Source organism: Panthera onca, chromosome E2 (genome assembly GCF_046562875.1).
Source record: "Panthera onca isolate mPanOnc1 chromosome E2, mPanOnc1 haplotype 2, whole genome shotgun sequence".
NCBI lineage: Eukaryota > Metazoa > Chordata > Mammalia > Carnivora > Felidae > Panthera > Panthera onca.
The window spans coordinates 24566928-24588943 of NC_138353.1; the positions used below are offsets into that span (position 1 = coordinate 24566928).

At 35.7% G+C, this 22016-nt stretch overlaps 1 protein-coding gene across 1 annotated transcript in view; it reads right to left on the reverse strand.

Annotated features, from left to right (window-relative positions):
* Nucleotides 1-8829: 8829 nt before the first annotated feature.
* SHCBP1 (SHC binding and spindle associated 1) overlaps nucleotides 8830-22016 on the reverse strand; it is a 32559-nt gene continuing 19372 nt past the window's right edge. Inside the window, exons 7-13 of the mRNA XM_078438542.2 lie at nucleotides 21789-21957; nucleotides 21360-21480; nucleotides 18511-18642; nucleotides 17753-17871; nucleotides 12102-12188; nucleotides 11581-11722; nucleotides 8830-9728 (exon numbers count right to left, since the gene is read on the reverse strand). Coding sequence (XP_078294668.2) covers nucleotides 9403-9728; nucleotides 11581-11722; nucleotides 12102-12188; nucleotides 17753-17871; nucleotides 18511-18642; nucleotides 21360-21480; nucleotides 21789-21957 — 1096 coding nt within the window. The 3' untranslated portion in view covers nucleotides 8830-9402. The remainder of the gene's footprint in view (nucleotides 9729-11580; nucleotides 11723-12101; nucleotides 12189-17752; nucleotides 17872-18510; nucleotides 18643-21359; nucleotides 21481-21788; nucleotides 21958-22016) is intronic.

Below are 22016 nucleotides of genomic sequence, written 5' to 3' on the forward strand. Positions count from 1 at the left end.
ACCCATATGATTGAAAGACACCAGGGAACCATAAACTCTAACCTAATATCAATACTATGTTGAAAAGCCAAAATGTTAACTTCCTCCAGCACTGGAGATTTGTCTCACTAGCAAATTTTAGATCTAAACACGAAGTCAAAAATAATTCTCCAATGACTGTGAGCATTTTACCAATGACAACAGATTTAAATGCATTTTAGATGCAATGACAGGGAATTAAATAGATTTCTAGTGCTATTAAGCTTAATATTACTTTAGAAAGTGTTACACTGTCTGCTCATCTTCCTTGGCAGCTCATTTGGTACCTTGTAAGCACTGAAGAAAAGTTAAGTGCTGGAGCACTTTATTAACGTACCAAAAGCCACACCACTGTTAGCATGCCTAACACATTCAGAAAGTTTTTTAAGAGATCTAAAATAAAACAGCATGTGAGTTCCTAAAAGCCTTGATGAAAAATATCACCAGCTATCACTAGAGAGCTGCATCTAGCTCAAGGGCCAACTATAAATTAGGGATACTTGATTTTGCAAGAACATTCACAAGAAATTGCAATGTATTATGCTTCCCATGAAAATAATGCAAAGATTCTAATCTTTTTTCGTTTTTAATTGCTTGCTAAATTGGTCCAATTTCATTCAAAATGGATTTTAAAGAGCTACACACCAAGATTATTTCCAATATTTCAGTAAGAAAGCTGTCAGCCCACCTGGCCTGAAAGTAGTAAAAGCTAAACTCCCAAAGTATGTACACATGGTGAGCTCACACAGCCTCTTTAGTAAGGTAGGATATTATTTGCCAACCAGCCTTGACCTTACCCACACAAATAAGCCTAAATGCAGAATAAGTAAAGTTTGGCAATAAGTAAACCAAATTAGGCAATAAGTAAGTCTGGCAATAAGTAAACCAAATTAGGGTTGGCTGAGATTCTGGAATTTGTATGTTTTCAGTTGAAAGAGTTAATGCCCTGTGATATCACCCACCCATATTTCCCTTTAGTTAAATATTCCAAAAATATTTTTATGGTCAAATACCAACCATTCTAGTAAAGATTTCAACAGAAATGAGCTAAAGAAACTTGGAAATTTGAGCTGGTTACCAATTGGTTGCTAACAGAGTCCCTTACTTCCTTTAGAAATGGTTCCAACCGGTAAGATCCAAAAAGACTTCCAGTTTTAGTGAAGCTTGAATAACATGTATCAGATTTACCCTCCTGCCTTAACTGGGCAAAATAAATGAAACAATGGTTTTCTAGACATCAGACAACAGTCAAATCAGGACTGTGATACTTGAGAATGAAAACAAAAAAGGGGAGCTCTATAATTATATCAGCTTTCTGCCTAGAGGCAGTTTTCAGGCCTCAGTACATGGAGGAGAAACAGACCCCAGGTGATTCAGGAAGGTAAAGAAACAGAAATCAAAGTTAGGAGACTAAGCAACCAGAATTTTCCAAGGCAGAATACCAGAAGAAGGAGAGGCACAGAGAGCTCCAGAAACCTGCAGTGGATCCCCTTGAATATTGGTTGAGTACCAACCTGTGTATGTGTGAGAACTACCCAAGGCTGGGGAAAAGCTGCCAGAAAAGAATAAGAGAAAAAAAATTAACTCTTAGCAGCTAGAATGAAAAGATCTCATAATACACAGGGCACCAGATAGAATTCTAAAAATGGGGAGAAGTGGGGATAATTTAGCTCTAGAATGAAAGTTGCTCTTGTCCTGCCCAAAGCTTAAAAGCAAACACTGAAAGAATCCAACTGATTCCAAATAACTGTATTCCAGAAAAACATCCAACACTACTTAAAGGAACAAAACAAATTACTGCAATAACATAAAATTCATAATGTCTAGCATCTAATCAGAAATAATGAGACAGAGAAGAAGCTGGAAACTATGATCCATAACCAAGAGAGAAACCAATCAATAGAAACAGAGATTATAGCAGGATTCATGCACAGAATCATGACACCAAGACTTTTTAATTTCTAGGAAGCAACTTTATTCGTGCTGGCACTGCTCAGTTGGGTTCGTACGCAAAGAACTGAGCACTGAATGTCCCATGGCATAGATTTTTACACATTTTCTATTTCTTTGTCTCCCACGTATGGTAACACACACAAACATGTACTCTGATTAAGTAGTTTCAGTTTACAAGGTCATGAGGGATGTTGTCACAAAGGTGCATAGCCAGGTTCCCTTGAAGTTTTCTCTCCGTTTTTTTTTTTTTTTTTCTCTCCTTAGGCAAGGGACCTTACCACAAGATGATAAAGCTAATAAATAAGGATCCTAAAATAGCTATTATAAATATGCTCTACATATTCAAGAAAGTAGAATATGATCATGATGAAAAGAGAAAGAAAAGATATTAAAAAGAGTCCTCCCAAAACACCCTCTTGGGATAAAAAATATAATATCTGAAATGAAAATTCACTGGATGGGATGAATAGCAGTTAAAACAGTGTAGAAGAAAAGATAAGTAAACTTAAAGACACAGCAATAAAAATTATCCAAAATGAAACACATTATTTTACCCATTGGACAAAACAAAACAGAGTAGCATGCATGTGTTAAGAGTCAAGAAAAGAACTGAGACAAAATAATATCTGGAAAAAAAATTCTCACACAATGAAGAAGTACAATGAACTCCATGCAGAATAAACATAAAGAAGTCCACACAAAATACAGGATAATGAATTGCTGACAACCAATGATAAAAACTTTAAAACAGCCAGGAGAAAAAGACACATAACAGCAGTCTACTTGTCAGAAACTATGTAAGCCAACTGACAGTGGAACAACATCCTTAGATACTGAAATAAACTGTCAGTTTAGAATTCTCCAAGCAGCAAAACTCATCTTTCAAAATTGAAGACAAAATAACGGGATTTTCAGACAAGTGCTAGAAGAATTCCGTCAGCAGATCTGTACCAAAAGAAATGATAAGGGAAGTTATTCAAGTACAATATGACACCAAATAGAATTTTGGATCAACACAAAATAATGAAAAACACTAGAAATGGTATATATGTTAATAAATATAAGACATATTTTAAAAATCTTGTTGAATAATAGTTTAAGGCAAAAATAACAGCAAAATATTGAGGGGCTTATAACACACATATGAGTACAATATTTGATAGCAATAGCACAAAGGATAGAAGGGGGAAATTGACCTTACATATAAGGTGATAAAATATTATTTGAAGGTAGTACATGTATATTGTAAACAAACTCAAGCAAACTCAAGCCACAGGCCAAATCCAGCCTGCTACCTATTTTTGTACAGTTCAGAATGAAGAATGGTTTTTACAGTACCATTACAGTACCATTTCACAGAGTGGAGAGTGGAAAGGAGATATAAGACCATATATGTCAGGGCTCCTCAGTGGCTCAATCGGTTAAGCATCAGACTCTTGGTTTCGGCTCAGGTCATGATCTCCCAGTTTGTGGGTTCAAGCCCCACATTGGGCTCCATGCTGACAGCACAGAGCCTGCTTGGAATTCTCTCTCTCCCTCTCTCTCTGCCCCTCTCCTACTCACTGTCTCTCTCTCAAAATAAATAAATAAACTTAAAAAAAAAAAAAAAAAGACCATATATGTCATACAAAGCCTAAAGTATTCACTATCTGATTCTTTAGAGAATAAGTTGCTAATAAGCCTGGTCCTTAAGTAGGATTTCTCAACCTTGGTACATTTGACATTTTAGGCCAAAATGTCATTCCATGATGTGAGGATAGTCTTGTGCGTTATGAGATATTTGGTAGCATCCCTGGCTTCTACCTAACAAATGCTATTAGCACCCCACTCCCAGCTGTGAAAACCAAAAATGTCCCTGGACTCTGGCAAATGTCCTTTTGGCAAACTTGCTTGTGGTTGATAACTATTGCCCTAGAGCACAACTTAAAAAAAAAAAAAAAAAAAAAAAAAAAGTATAGCTAATAAGCCAATAGTAAGGGTAGAATGGATCCATTAAAAAACTCTTTTTTAAACCCTTAATCCAAAAGAAGGCAACAAAAACAAAGATTGGTCAGATAAGACATAAAAAACACAAACCATGAAAGAAAATATTAATAAACTGACGTCATCAAAATTTAAATTTCTGCTACTCAAATTATACTCTTAAGAAAATGGAAACTCAAGCCACAGATAGAAAGAAAATATTTGCAAAATGTAATATTTGATAAAAACTTGTATCCAGAATAAAAAACAAACAAAACTTACAACTCAATAATACAAACAACCTGATTGGGGACAGCAGGGGGAGATGGGGGAGAATAGGCAAAAGATTTCAATACACACTTCACTGAAGATAAAGAAATGGCACATATGCACATTAAAAAGATGCTAAACATCATTAATCATAAGGGAAATGCAAACTGAAAGCACAATGAGCTATCACAGCATACCCATTAGAAAACTTAAAATTTAAAGGATATATCAAATATCAAGTATTGGGCAAGGATGTAAAGCAACTAGAACTCTCATATACTGATGGTAGGGAAGCAAAATGGGATAGCCACTTCGGAAAACAATTTGGGATTTTCCAACAAAGTAATATGTGCACTAGCAATCCCACTCATAGGTATTTGTCCCCACAAAAATGAAAACATATGTTCAAAGACTTTTACCCAAATAGTCTTAGCAACTTTATCCATAATAACCAAACACTGCAAACAACCCATGTGGCCCATCAACTGGTGAATGAATAGACAATACTCAATATCCACACAATGGAAAACTACTCAACAATAAAAAGAAACAAACTACTGACACATGAAACAATGCAGATGTATTATAAGCACATTATGCTAAACTGAAGAAGATGAGCACAAAAGATTACCTACTGAGTCATTCTTTTTATATGTAACTTTAGAAAAGGCAAAACTATAGTGACAGAAAGCAGACAGATAATCTCCAGTGTCCAAGGGTTGGGGGAGAGGATTGACTGCAAAGGAAAATGAGGGGAATTTTAGAGATGATAGAAACATTCAATACTGTGATTGTGGTGGTGGTTATACAACTAAGGACATTTGTCAAGACCCAGAGAATTGTATACCTAAAACTGATAATGTTTCATATCAAAAAAGCTGATAAAAGCTGATTTAAAAAAAAAAAAGTTCAATACCCAAGAAGGTTTTGAAAAATAAGAACAGAGTGGTAGTGAGACTACATTTTCCCTAAGTCATCTCACTAGGAAAACGCCTTGATATATGGAGGGTAGTGTCAGAGAAAAGAGTTTTTCCAGTCACATTTGATTGAGTGCTAGTGATTTGGATCCTGGTAACAGAATATACATTTAGCTGGAGATTATTAGCCAGTAGTATTTAAGCAGAGTGTCAGAAGTAGACAAACAGGGGAACTTGGTATGCTTCCAAGTAAGTGGGAAAAGAATGAACCATTCAGTAGATGGTATAGATAGAACTCACTAACCATTTAGAGAAAAAGAGTTCAATGTCATACCACACACATAACCAAATGGATTAGAAATATAAATTTAAACAAGATGAATTAACAAGATTAATTAAACAAGGTTATAAAACTACTAAAATACAAAATATTTTTTTTTAATCTGGTAAGATCTATGTAAACAGGACACAAGACCCAGAAGAGCAGATCTGACTGCAATTAAAACTTAAAAATTCAGTAAAACAAAATACCATAAATAAAGCTCAGATGGCTCAAGAGATTTATATATATATATACTTATATATAACCATAAGTATGCTTATATGTAATATGTATACTATATATATGTATGTGTGTATATACATATACTTGCAATATAAAGGATTAAAACATACAGTATCTGGGGCACCTGGGGGGCTCAGTTGGTTAAGCATCTGCCTTCGGCTCAGGTCATGATCTCACAGTTCGTGAGTTAGAGCCCCGCATTGGGCTGTGTGCTGAGAGCTTGGAGCCTGAAGCCTGCTTCAGATTCTGTGTCTCTCTCCCTCTCTGCTCCTTCCTCCCTCCCTCCCTCCCTCCCTCCCTCTCTCTCTCTCTAAAATAAATAAATACTAAAAAAAAAATGCAGTATCTAAAACTCCTATTAATCAATAACAAAGTCAAACCACCCAACAGAACAATAGGCAAAGGATATGAACAGGCAATTTTCAGAAAAATAGATACATGAAAACATAGTTAATGATAAAATGTCAAACCAATAATAGTAATCAAATAAACACAAGTCCAAATATTTTTTTCACTCATGAATAAGCATTTTTTTTAACTGACAATATTTGCTATTATCAGAATATGGCAAAGTGTCACTCCCATACACTGTGGGCAGGAGTATATACCAGTGCTCAATTTCTTGGAGAAGTCTGGCAATAGCGATCAAAATTTAAATCTATAACCTTCAACTGGAAGTCTTCTTTATCCAATAACTTAACCACAGAAAATCTTAGAGAAGTCCCAAGTGTTACACTGAGCATTCTTTTATATGTGTCTATTTGTAATAATGACTGAAAGCCTGACTCCCCATCAATACAGGGAAATAGGTTAAGTTATACCTCATCCATCTCTAGCCAGACGTCTATGTTTTTGCCTAAAAAGCAGTCATTTCATCTGCTTCTAGTAACAGAACCCCTTTTCCTCTAGAAACTTCTCTTTCACCACCTGGAGAATGAGTTGATCACAAAGCTCCATCCCTCTTCATTAGGGTAGAAATGTGACTCAGTGAGAATAGAAGACACCATTTATAGTGACTGGTCAAAGGACAAGCAAATGCTGGCAGAACCAACCAGATGCTAAAAAGTCTCTCTGCCTTCTGGGACCATAAAAACTGGGGATACTGAAGGCCATCTTTGCCACCACATGGAAAAAGCCAACCTGAAGATGAAGCCAAGACCAGAAAAGGCAAAATTAAAAGGATAGAACAACCCAACTATGCCCCAAATCAGCTCTCGTTTTCAGACCTCCTGGCTCCAGGACCCAACCCTCTAAGCCTGTCTGAATTAGGTTTTTAATCACTTTAAATGAAAGAATTCTGACAATGGAGTATAACACAATCAATAAAAAGACTAAGATAGATCTGCATATACAGACATAGATTTCTATAATATGTTAAGAGAAAACAGCAAAAGTAATTTTCAGAACATTATATACTAGGTCTTTTGTATTGTTTTCAAAGGATATATACTTTTAACAGTGAGAACTGGGAAAAGAGAGTGTTCTCTTTAACACATATAAGACTGTAGAAATTTTGTACATATCATTTTTTTTAACGTTTATTTATTTTTGAGACAGAGAGAGACAGAGCATGAACAGGGGAGGGGTAGAGAGAGAGGGAGACACAGAATCTGAGAGCTGTCAGCACAGAGTCCGATGCGGGGCTCGAACTCACGGACCATGAGATCATGACCTGAGCCGAAGTCGGATGCTTAACCGACCGAGCCACCCAGGCGCCCCTGTACATATGATTTTTTAAATCACAGAATAAAATGTTATAAAATTAAATGCTATATATAAATTTACATCAAGGTCGAATCATCAATTTCCATAGAAGTCTATGGAATTTTTTGCCTAGAAAGTAATAGAACTAAAAAACAGCAAATTGAATTACAAAGCAACGTAAGTGGGATTACTCCTTAGGTGCTCATCAAAGTTTTATAGGTAAGTCTCTTCAACCTCCCTCTGAAGAGCTAAATCTGGAAAGTGGGTATTTCTTCAACCTCCTACAACCAGAAGTTGCAGAAGTTCTAAAAAAGTGGGGTAGACACACTTGAGAACAAATTACCTATGGCTGAATAAATGAAAATACATTCATGTATATATTTGTGGCATAATTACAGAATAAGAAACCAAAGGAGATACTTCTAGGGAATCTCCAAGAAAATACTCAAATCAAGGTACAGAACTTTGCTACCTGCCATGAATTCAAGGTTACACTAAGAGTAGACCAAAAAGGACATATAATTCATTCAACACTGAAGATAGTCCCTTTTCCATGTCAGTGTTTTCACCTCAAATGTTAAATCCACATCCTTCCAGAGCTCGCTCTCTTGACTCCCTGTACTAAGTCATCTAAGGTGTTCAACTCTTCACGACTGAGGCAAAATGTGGTCTACATAACTTAAATAAGAATGCATTAGGCCTACTCACTAATAACTTATCATGTGAATTAAAATGAATGTAAGTTTAGATTTAAACTGAGATAGAAATGAAATCTAAAAACCATCATGCTATAAAAAGGAACGAAGAAGGTATTAACTTTACTTACCCTGCTACTTGTCATTCTCTTGGCACTCTACCAAGTTACAAGAGAATATATGAAATCTAAACTCCAAGATAAAGAAATTTTATTGGAAAACCAATTTGATTTTTTTAAACATTGAATAAATGGTTTTTAAATCAGTATTTGGGTCAAGTTTATGCAGAATTAATTAGCATTACCACTGCAATAGGATTTAAAATGAGGAAAAGAAAAATGCCTTTCAATGGTCATTCCATTGTGTGCATTCCAAAAGGACCACAGATGCTACACAGCACTATGGCCCATAATGCATCTGGAAAAACAGAACAAGATTCAACTTATTATTTCATAATTTTAATTTTAATCAGTAAGCATATTAATGTCACATATACTTTTTAAAAATATAAATATCTTTAAAAGCTGTGTCTTACAATATGATATTCAAGAACACAGATCTGATACAGGTTGTAAAAGAAACCACTATGTGTAAGATATTTGAAATCTGATCAGAATACTGTTATGGTCAAAGAAAAACACCTTCTTTTTAATCATTCATATTCAGCAACAGTGAAAATGTTCTACATACGCATTGGCTCTGAATAACACATCTCATATCTGTTTCAAACCTGCCATGCTATCTATTACTGTTTTGATGATTACATTGTTCAACACAAAAATGCATCCCACTCAAATTCTCAATAGTAAGTCTGATTATGCAGATAACTTCCTAATAATAAAAACTTATTTTAAGACAAGTATTATGCAAATATATCATGGAATTCAGACTTGCTGTAATTGGGAGAAAAATACAAGTGTAAAGAACACTGCACATTTGACATTTGATACCTACTGCATTTCTGTGCACTCATCTTGCATTCCCTTTCTTCTTTGAAGTGCTAGGTTAAAAGTGTATTTACACTAGAAAGTTACTGATAGGCTTAATAATATGAGAGAACTATGTGTTTGAGAAAGCAAGACTTTCTGGATAAGAAATCTTCAAATATTTTCTATTTTATGTTTTTATGACCTTCCTTATAAAAGGGAATGTTTCATGTGCAACACCTGCAGATAGAAATAGATGTACATTTCACTCAAACCCAATCAAATATATCAAATATAAAATACAGACATGAAGCAAACTATGATAGCAGCAGTGATTCTCAGGGCAGCATGTGCAAAATCCAATATTTTGCTATCTATTTATATCACGGTGGTCAGAAAAGAAATGTGCCAAAACTCCCTTTCCCATTCCACTTGAACTGGTTCCCCACAATTGAAACAAACATCTCCTGTGACATTAAGTTGTCATCAGCTTGCGTGATCCCCAGTTCACTCAACCTTTTCTTCTTCATCTGACCCTTCTGTGTGGAGGCAGCAACTAGTTCATTTACAATTTCATAGTTGCCTTCCACTTGCTCAGAAAGACTAGATCTTGCATAAAGCTCCATTTTGCCAGTTGTACATTGAATCAGCTCTTCTAGATCCACCCTTTCCGCTGTGTCTGCCTCCTCACTTGTCGGAATTTTAAGTGCTCTATTTTCTGAAGAAACAAACAAATTATAACAAATACAGTAAAATGTAAAAATAATGCAACAAAAAATATATATCTTTCTATATTCTAAAAAAAAATTGTTTTAATGTTTACTTATTATTGAGAGAGAGAGACAGAGAGACAGAGAGAGAGACAGAGAGAGAGACAGAGCATGAGCAGGGAAGGGGCAGAGAGAGGAGACGCAGGATCCAAAGCAGACTCCCGGCTCCGAGCTGTCAGCACAGAGCCTGACGCAGGACTCGAACTCACAAACCACGAGATCATGACCTGAGCCGAAGTCGGATGCTTAACCGACTGAGCCACCCAGGTGCCCCTATATTTCTATATTCTAATTAAAGCTTTTAAGTTTTTACTGCCAAGGATTCCTGCTGTCATCTGACTGGATTCCATGAACCCTTTGCCATAAGTATTTCAATAAGCAGTTGTCTTAGTCTTTGTACCAAGACTTTCTGACCCTCATACAGGATTACCAATTTTGAATTATTTTCTATTTTTATCCTAGAATCTCATTCACTCAACGGACCCTTTCTGGATATTGACTACCTACTATAAGCACAGTGTTAGGAGATAGACACAAAGATTAGTAAGAGTGCCACTATTCCCAAAGGAACACTCCTTCTAGCAGCTAATGCCAGCATTAGAAGTGAGTGCTTACTGAGAGGCAGAATTCTAGATGGCCCCTATGATGCCCACCCCCCTGGTGTTACTTTCGGGATTGTTAAGTGGCAAAAGGATTTTGCACATGTAATTAAGGTTACTAATCAGCTGACTCTAAGGAAATAATTCAGGTGTCCCTAATCTAATCACTTGGACCTTTTAAAAGTTGGGGTTCTGTTCTGGCTAGATGAAGAAGAGGAAAGTATGAAGAAATTCAAAACATGAGAGATTTGAAGCATGAACAAAATTTGCCTTAAGGAAGTTTCTCTTGAGGACAGTTGCTGAGATAGAGGAGGTTATGGGGGCAAGGACTGGACAGTGGCCTCTAGAAGCTGAAGCAATCCTCAGGCAATTGCAAAAAAAAAAAAAAAAAAAAAAAAAAAAAAATGGAGACCTCAGTCCTACAACCTAAAGGAAATGGATTTTGCCAACAATATGAATGAGCTCAGAAGCAGATTTCCCCCTCAGAGCTCTCAGATCAAAGCCCACTCCCCTTAACTTCACCCTTCTGAGACCCTAAGCACATAATGCAGCCAAGCCCACCTGGACTTCTGACCTACATAACTGTGAGAAGAAAAAGAACTCACAGATAACTAGACTGTATCCTGATGGATGACGAGGACTACTTTCCTCATCCATGCCAATGCATAATCCCTAAGATTTCACAGTAATCTGGGTCATGGCTTAAAAGTCACAAATTTCCTACTGAGCTCAGTTTTCCTGCCAAGAAAGATAGTTAACAGGGAGGCATTTACTTCTGCCAATAAAAAATAGAGACAAACTCCACAATCCCCTCCAGTAAATGCAGCCTTCAATCTGGCACATGCATTTCTCTGCCTCCATCCTTAACAAACGTCAGCAGGAGCTACCATTTCTATCATATGCTCAGCTTTATTCTATAAATGCACAGAAAGCCAAGCATGATAAGAGAACTGCAGGACCACAGAAACCACACACCAGGGTTTTGAATGAATAGGTGAACTAGTTGACCTTGAAAGTTTCTTTCACCCTGAGAGTCTACAATGTTACAGCCTTCCCAAGTTTCTCTATCTCAGAGTCCAAGCATATGCCAGTTATCTTTGTTAAGGAGAGGAAGACTCAGATCCTTAATAAGAGCTTTATGCTGAAATAAAGTAAACTAGGATCACATTTTTATTTTTAAAAATCACTAAATAAAACATACCTTCAGTTTCATCTTGGACATTTTCTTGCAGGTCAGAGAAGATTGTAGGTTTCACCAAGACAACACCATAACCTTCATTATTATGTATGACATTATTCACCATGGATATTTTGGGAATGTCATAATGCTCATCTAAGAAGTCCTGTGACATTGAAAACACATGTTTTAAGGAACTGTCACATTCAACACTGCCTGCTTTAAAAATCTTCTCACTGTTTTCAGGCTATTCTAAAAATAAAGTAGAAAGCTATGCTTATTAATATGTTGTAGCACAGTCTGAGCTCTGAATGACACAGCATTCCTCTGTCATTTCTGCAGATCTATAGATAGCAAAGTATTCTCACAAAAGACCCTCAGTCACCAACTACTGATATCAAGATGATTATTAAGATGTATGTACTGTTTGTGCTTTTCAAAACCAAACAATAGAACTCAACTTGGGAATTTAACAAAACACAATTATTTCTTAGATGAAACCATTCTAACCTTTGGAAAGAGGGTGTTTTAGCAGGTACACTCACCTTGATGAGTATCCCTTCCTTGCAGTGATGGATCCCATTGTCACTCAAGGTGCACTTACTCCCGGGATATATTTCTATACCAGCACCCTACAAGTTACATTTCAAGGTATCACAATCAGTATTTTAAGGCAGGACTACAAGAGAAGATTTATTACAATCATTTCTTAAACCTTAACACAGTGTAAATATAAAGTGTTTTACAGAAAGTTTTATTAGATATTTCTAATCAACATTTCTATTTGCTCCATTTCCAGCAAGTTGTCTATCATTTATCACTTTCAAAAACCACATGCAGAGACACACACAAAACACTGGCTAAGATGATCAACACTTGATTATTGTTCCACTCCCTTTCATTCTGGATAAGTCAGTTTTCTGATTCTGCCAAATAAAAAAAAAAAAACAAAATATTTAACAATTTTGCATTTATTCAAAATGATCATCCTGAGATACTAAATTAGTTGGAGAATCGTATTTGAGTCTAGTAAAATATTGCAATTTAAGTATAGAAAGAAGACCTGATATTTTTAAAAACACACTAGTTTTAAAACATCCCAACATAACCTAAAAATCACTTCTATGAGCTAAACAATTAATAGCCTCCACTACTACACACATGTTAAAATTAGCAACCAATTCAAGTGACTCAATAAAACAAAGTAACCAGAAAGATCCATGCATGGCACAATTCTTTCACAGTGTCCCTTGAGACCACATGGTACCAATTAAGTAACAGTAACAGGAATAATTTACTTCCTAAAACTATACTAAGCACTTTGGGAAGTAAAAATAATTTACTCAAACCTCTATAGTTATTTAAGAAATCACTTTGGGAATAATTTAATATACAATATCATACATGAAGAAGAGCTGCTATTAACCATTTATAAGACACCTACCACATATATGTTGAGTTTTTTTCTAAGAGTAGTAGTGAACCATGAGAAAATATTTATTATTAATTGCCCTTTTGGGGATACAAGAACACATATGGCTAGATGGCTAATCTAACTCTCTACTAGGTAAAAAAAAAAAATCTTCCAATTGGGCTTTCTTCCCCAGACATGAAGCTGAAGAATCTGGCAATCCATAAACACAAGACACAGACCAGTAAAGCCTTCCAAAAAGCCTGAACTCTCTAGCCAAAGGACCAGGCAGTTTAGAAAGACAGAAGACTTTCAGATAATTATAGCTCTATGCCAGTCAAACGCCACAGACAAAAATAGTGGCCCATCCCCATGTTGGCAAATGCTAAGAGGAGAGAACAGACTTTCACCTTCTCGAGGCTGTAACCAGGCACCCCAACTCTCCCAATGGGGTGGTGTCAGAGAAAGCCAAGCAGGAAGCCAGGATTTGCATCCCCACCAGCCAATAACAAGGCCCTAGCAGCATCACTGGAGACTACACACTCCCACCCAACAGTCACAAGATGCCACTCCCTCTCACCACTAGAGCAGTATCAGAGCAGGCCTGGTAGAAAGTCTGGACTTTCACCATTGCTCAGTGGTAACAAGGCCACTGTCATGGGCCACAGTGTCAGTGGGCACCATGCTGGAAACCAGAATTTCCATCCCCTCCCAGCAGTAACAAAGAGCTATCCCACTGAAACAGGTATCAGTGGAGGCTAAAATAGGGAACCTGGGCTTCTACCTCCTTCCACCAGCAGTACCCTTCATCCCATCCCCTCCTGTAAGGGTGTCACTTAAACTAAAACAGAAGATCCAGACTCTCATAATGTAGTACAAAATGTCCAGGTTTTGATGGAAAATCACCTGTCATACCAAGAACCAGGAAGATGTCAAACTGAATAAGATGGTCAATAGATGCCAAAACCAAGATGTCAGAAATGTTAGAATTAGCTGACAATGATTTTAAAGCATCCACGATAAATAGGCTTTAAGAAGCAATTATGAACATACTTAAATGAAAAATTAAAGGCGCACATAGAAAGTCTCAGTGAAAAAAACAGAAGATATGAAAGACCAAATGGAAATTTCAGAACTCAAAAATAACTGAAATAAAAAGCTCTGTGGATGGACTCAACAGCAAAAAGGAAAACAAGGAGGAAAGAATCAGTGAACTAGTAAGATAGAACAGAAGAAATTACCCAACCTAAACAACACAGAGAAAATTCACTGAAAAAGAAAAGTGAACAGAGCCTCAGGGACCAATAGGACTATAACAAACTACCAATATCAAGAATGAAATGAGATACCAGCACTGACCCTGCAGACATCAAAAGGTTAAAGACTAAGGGAATACCACAAATAACTATACCTGTAAATTTGACAACTTAGCAGAAGAAATGGTCACCTGCCCCCCCAGGCTGGTGTGAGGCCTAACGGGCTAGGTGGGAGGTGGTACATATAACACCTGGTGCTCCAGGAGTCACTGATGCCACTGCCACCAAACAGGAAAGCCCTTCACCACTGACCTGGCACCCATCCACAGGAGCTCTGTAACCTATCAGCATATCTGTTAACTCACTCAGTATGAAATAAGTCATTTGAACAGCCCTATAACTGTTATGGAAATTGAATTCATAATTTTAAAATTTCCAAAAAAGAAATCTGCAGGCCCAGATGGTTTCACTGGAAAAATCTACCAAACATTTAAAGAATTAATACAAATTAGTGAAGGGAATACTTCCAAATTCATTTTATGACGCTAATATTATCCTGATAACAAAACTTGACAAAGATGGTGCAAATAAAGAAAACTTCAGACCAATATCTCTCATGAATACAGATGTAAAAATTCCTCACAAAACATTGGCAAATATATTACAGCAATATATTAAAAAATATACACTATGACTAAATTGTGTTATTCCAGGGGTGCAAAACTGGTTCAAAATTTGAAAATCAATTAATGTAACCCACCATTTTTTTTCTTCCAAAAAAGAAAAATCATGTAATCATATGAAATGATGAAGGAAAAACATCTAACAAACATCAACACACAGTGATTACAAAAATTATCACAAAACAGAAATAGAGAACTTACTCAACTTGATAAAGATTATCTACAAAAAGCCTATAATTAACCTTATAGTTAATGGTATAATACTGAATACATTCTCCCTGATATCAAGAAGAACAAGTAAGGATGTCCACCCTCACCACTCTTATTCAGCATAGTGCTGGAAGTTCTAGTCAGTGCCATAAAGCAAAAAAAAAAAAAAAAAAAAAAAAAAAAAAAAGAAACAAAACCATACAGATCAGAAGGGAAGAAATAAAACTGTCCCTATTTGCAAATGATATGTAGAAAATCCCAAGAAATCTACAAAAACATTCCTAGAACTAATAAGAAAAGTCAGCAAGGTCACAGGATATGTGACAAACAATAGTCAATTGTATACTAGCAATGAACACATGGACATTGAAATTAAAAATATGAGATGACTTATAATCACCTAAAAATGAAATATTTACATACAAATCTAAGAAAACACATACAAGACTTGTATTCTAAAAATTATGGAATGCTGATGAAAGAAATCAAAGATGAAAATAAATGGGAGAGACAGAGTGTTCACAAGATTGGAAGACTCAACATAAAAAAGATGTCCATCCTTCCCAAATTGATATACAGTTTTATTAGAATTCCTATCAAAATCTCACCAAGATTTTTTGTAGACAGAGACCATATTTTTCTAAAACTTATATTGACAGGCAAAGGAACCAGAATAGTTGAAACCATTTTGGAAAAGACAAAGTGGGAGGAATCACTGTATCAGATTTCAAGACTCAACATACAGTAGCAGATATTGGTGGAGGGACAGGTACACAGATCAGTGGAATGGAATGGAGAACCTAGAAATGGACCTACACAAATTTTCCAGATGATTTTTGACAAAGGTAGAAAACCAATTTATCAAAGGAAGAACCGCCTTTTCAAGAAATGGTGTGGTTACAACTGGACATCTATGGGCAAAAAAATAAATTAACCTTAATGTAAAACTCATATTTACACCAAAATTTACTCAAAAAATGGATCATGACCTTAAATGTAAAATGTAAACTATGAAATTTTTAGGAAAAAAAATAGAAGAAAATCTTTCATATCTAAGGCTGGGCAAAGAGTTCTTACACTTAACACCAAAATCACTACCCCATAAAAGGGAAATCAGTAAATTGGACTTCACTGACACTTAAAGCTTTTCTTTGTAGAAGCCCAAGTGAAGAAAATGAAAAGACAAGCTACAGTTTAGCATACAAATCTGCAAACCAAATACCCACCAGAGGACTAGTATCTAGAATATAAAAAGAACTCTCCAAAATCTACAGTAAAAAAGAAAAAATAATCCGATTAGAAAATGGGCAGAAGTCATGAACAGACATTTCACTGAAGAGAAGGATGGCACGTAAGAATATGAAAAAATGTTCAATATCATTAACCACTAGGTAAATGAAAAGTAAAACCACATACCTATCAGAATGGCTAAAATTTTAAAAACCAAATGCTGGTAAGGATATGGAGAAACTATACCACTCAAACACTGCTGATGGGAATGTAAAATGGTGTAACTACTCTGGAAAACAGTTTGGCCGTGTCTTTAAAAAAAAAAAGTAAACATGTAGCTACCATGTGCACTCCTGGGCATTTACGCCAGAGAAATGAAAAGTGCTCACACAGTAACCTGTACACAAATGTTTGCAGCAGCTTTATTTACAATAGCCAAAACCTGGAAAAAAAAACAGATATCCTTCAACGGGTAAACAGTTAAACAAACTGGAATATGCTAGAATACTATTCAGCAGTAAAAAAAGAACAAACACTTTGCACCTGGAACAACTTGGATGAATCTCCAGAGAACTGTGCTGAGTGAAAAAAGCCAATCCCAGAAGGTTACATTCTGTATGATTATGTTTATGTAACATTCTTGAAATGACGAAATAATAGAAATGGAGAAGAGACTAAAGTTTGCCAGTGATTAAGGAAGAGGTTTGAAGGACCATGCAGGATGCAGGATCCTTGGAGTGATGGAAATACTCGACTGAATCATGTTATCCTGTTGTGCTACAGTTTTCCAAGATGTTACAATTATGGGGAAACTAGTACAGAGTATACATACAGGACCATTCTGTATAATTTCTTACAACAGTACGATAGCTCAGCAATAATCTCAAAATAAAAAGTCTCATTTAAAAAAAGCAACTCAGGGCGCCTGGGTGGCTCAGTCAATTGGGTGTCCGACTTCGGCTCAGGTCACGATCTCGTGGCATATGAGTTCGAGCCCCACATCGGGCTCTGTGCTGGCAGCTCAAAACCTGGAGCCTGCTTCAGAGATTCTGTGTCTCCCTCTCCTTCAGCCCCTCCCCAACTCATGCTCTGTCTCTGTCTCAAAAATAAATAAACATTAAAAAATTTTTTTTTAAAAAGAGCAACTGAGCTTCAATTGCTACAAAACTGTTTGTAAAATTAATAAATGTGAAGGGTCTAAATCTCAAAGCTATCCTAGAGAAACTGTCAGATTTCTTATTTTTCTTCCTTACACAATTGACTCTGGCTGATTTAGTGTATATAAGTGTCTGAACTTCTTTGAGGAAAGAGAACGGGAGTGTACATCTTTACATCTTGGTCCCACATTTTACTTATTTAGAACTTAAACCTAAACTTCTTTCCCAAAAGATAAGAGATTATCCTACCTTGGCACCATATAAATCTGAGTTCTTCATTAAAAATTCTGCTGATGTTCGCACCGTGACTCCTGTAGTTTCACACTGCAGCACACAGTTTTCCAATGTGGTCTTACCACGATGAATGACTAGAATGAAAACATGCAATCAAATGCTTTAAGTAATGTGTGTTTTCCAATATTAGAAATGGTCTAGAGCTGACATTAGGTGGTCTAAATATTTCACTAGCCACCATGTAAACTTTGTTATTGGAATTACAAATTCATAATTTACAAAACAATGACTAAAATCTAAAAGCAGCATTTTAAAAAAGAATGATCTCAGAAACGTAAAACCAAGTTAAAAAGCACTTTTCATTACCAAAAAAGTATCAGAAAGTAACTTTCATGAGTATCCTGGAAGGGAGAAGAAAAGGAGACCAATTCTAGAAAGGGAATACAGATCCTAGGAAACAAATACCAGCACAATGGGAAAATAGCTGCATTGAGTTTAGGGCTAATCGAAAACAAAGAACACAGACCACAATATTGGAATGTTTGAAAGAAAAAAATGATCACAAAGAAACCAATATTAAACTAACAAATTTTCAGAATAGACAACTATTTTTTACTTTAGAGTAAGCTTCCTAAGTCATCATGTTATGTGTACATAAATAATTAGTCAGTCTTCCATATACTCAAAAGTAAGTTTATTAAATTGCATTTTCCAGGGAAAGTAAAGTTTTCCTTCCTGGAACAAAATAATACATGAAATATTCAGATACTTACTCAAGATTCCTTCTACAGCATCATGCTGAATAAATTTTATGCTTGAGATCTTAATATCTGCACCTGTACAATCCACAAAAGTGTCTCCTTTGCCCCTCTTTTCTATCACAATATCATCTGGTAGACCATATCCTAAGGAAGAGAGCAAGAGTGTTCAAGATGCTTGAGGGGAAATGTCTAAACACAAAATCGCTACAGTAGATTTCTCTATTTCAAATGACCACAAATAATATTTGAGACCAGTCAACCAAGTTGCATTTAAGTAAAATCTAATTATCTCCTCACATATCTTGTTTAATTTAAACCAGGGTATACAATTTTTAATTATAACAACTCCTCAGTTTGCTCCCATTATCAGGAAGACTACCCTATCAACCATCTCAGACCAGGTCAGCACTAAATTTGCTTACAAAACTGCTATATAAAAGTAAATAATCCTAAATACTCACAGCTGGTTCAAAAAGTTTTAAAAATGCATTTAACCCTTAAAAGTTTTTTTCCCCACTCTAAAATCCTATTATTCTAATACAAATTAGGTTTGAAAAGTCTTAGGCATTTCTCAAGATTTTTAAATTTTAGTATTCTCTTAAACAGGTTGACTTAGAACCTGACAGATGGACTTAAAACAATTTCACTTATTGAAAAAACAGGTCTACTCATGAACCAATAAAAAACAATGGAGCTCTACAAATTCCAAACTAATAATGCAGGCCAGACCTCTGAATGGGCTTACAAAACCTGGAGTGTCAGAAAACTAGAGAAGTTGTCTGACTTTCATCATAAAATGGAATCACATAGAAAAAGCTGTAAGAACTAAGTCTCAATGTCTAAGATGAGCCTTTGTTTGAGTAAATGAAAGCAGTCACTACATTAAACAGGCAAAACCAATAAAGTTTTCTGTACTCAAAGGACACAGACAAGCCTTTGGGGGCACTGAAGAAGAATACAAGAGGATTCCATACTTGGGGGTAATGCCAGTGGTGGACTCTGGATGATTGGATTGTAAGTAATTTCTCTTTCTGATTTCTTTTGTGTCTGCCTGCAGTTGGAACATTTTCTACGATAACCATTATGTTTATCATCAAAAAAATTAAAAACTAAAAAAATTTGCCATATTGAGGAAAAAAATTAAGCTTATTACATTAACAAGCTACATATTCTTAGCAATTTAAAACATAAAACCATCATTTAAGCAAATGTACTAAACAAGAAAGAAAAACCCTACTATAGGTACTGTTAACACCCTGCACATAGTAGGTACTCAATTATATATCTCTTGTGATAAGTGTTAGCTATAGATCAGTCAGATAAGGTATCAGATAAGCCTTAATCTTCTTACGCATGAACAGGTACTCCATATATTCACACTAGATATACCACCTCATTCCCCAAATTCTCAGAAATGCCCCCTGTTAGTAAATCTATAGTCATTTTTACACTTAATCCTCAGATATCTATATGGTTATTTATGACACTTTGGCAATTTCATTATTAATTTCCTCACCAACCTAGGAAGAACTGCTATCCACCATACAATCTATAATATCAATGCTATTTTCACTATGCTAAAAAATAAAGTGTTTTTATTGCAGCGATTTATCCTGCAGATGTGTTATTTATATACACACATCTATTATATATCAAATATTTGGAGAAGAGAAAAAACAAAAATTACCTACATAAAACAAAAAAGGGGGTAAAGTGATGTACTAGTGAACAGCAGGAAATTAAACTCCCAGCCTTGCTTCCATTAAGAAGTTTTGACAAGATAAAGATAAAGAGCATAGCTTAAGCAGTTTGTGAACAGCTGCACAAGTCCCAAAATGATATATGATTTTTTGCATTACAAGCTTTATTGCTAACTTGAAGCTTTTTTAGTAAATAGTTGAACAGGTGCATCTAAATTTAATATGTTATGGAAATACACAGGACCATGAAGAACAACTGTAAAGTAACCTAAATTTAGGAATCACTCTAAATGTACAATAAGATTATGACAGCCTAAAAAGCTATTTTTAATAGAATCTTTCAACATTAATGTTCTCATAAGTATACTTTGGTCAAGATACGAAGTAGAATTTGACATTCAGCAAGTTTAAAGAATGAATAAGATAAAGATTTTTGGTCCACTTTCAAGTTGGACCTGCACCTATGCAGAAATACGTTAAATTTAAAACAAAAACCATGCATCAACACATCCATAACATATAAGAAATTAAGAGTAGGCAGGAAATAAAAAATACTAAACCTTAAAAAATATTCCTAGGGAAAATTTTTATTCTAGAAATGAAATTTCCTTTCCATAAACCACCTACATTCTGGAAAATATGCTTCTTCGTAATGGTCTTTTTTTCTCTATGTTCTTGTTTTCCCAACACATACAATGCCACAAAAAAATCATACCTCAAGTTGCTCAAACACTGAGTCAATGTCCCACACACTTTAAATATATATATATATATATATATATATATATATATAATATAAATATATATATATATATATATATATTTTTTTTTTGAGAGACAGAGAGAGAGGACACATGTGGCAGGCAGGCACACGTGGGAAAAGGGCAGAGGGAGAGAGAGAATCTTAAGCAGCCAGCACAGAGCCAAGGCAGGACTCAATCTCACAACTGTGAAATCATGACTTGAGCCAAAATCAGGAGTTAGTAGCTTAACCAACTGAACCACCCAGGCTCTCCTAAACACTCAAAATATTTTAAGGAAATTCATTTGAAATCAAATAGAATTAATCATATTCTTGGAGTTTCAACAAGATCAGTGATTTACTGTTTTCTTAAGCATTATCATGCCAGAGAGTTTGGTCTCATGATATTCCGGACTCACCTTCCAACTCAATGGAGTCAGCAATGGCGAATGTGCCATGTACCATGTAATGGCCAGGACAAACAATCACAGTGTCACCTTCATAGCAGGCATTTATAGCAGACAATGGATCACTATGGAACTAGAAAACAACAACATATTGCAAATATACACCCCCAAAAGCAACCTACATATCACTCCAGGTACTCTCATGTTTCACTTTCAAAGTGCCAAAACCACATACTTAAAAAAAATATATCCTCAGCTACTGCACTGAACCCAACACGTGCTTGGTAAGTGACTAATGCTTATGAAAGGCAGGGCTCTCACTACTACCCATTTCACAAAAAATCAACTCTGGGAAGCTCCTATAAACGCTTTGTAGAATTCAGGAAAACCTGGCATGAATTAGAAGAGAAAAAGCCACCTGCAGCAAAAAACTCCTTTTACCTGAATTTCTGTTTCTTCCTTACAAGGCTCCTGACAAAGCCTGTCCCTGAGCAGAGACCGCAGCAGACCAGTCATCATGGTGGAGGAGACCACATGTGTGACCTTCTGACCATTTGGACGAATGCCCTTTGCTTGGATATTCGAATTCTTCTGATAACCAAACACGTATCTTAGAGAAACCAACAGACCTATCAGTTCTCAGTAAGATAGCTGGTTAGAAAAGATGCC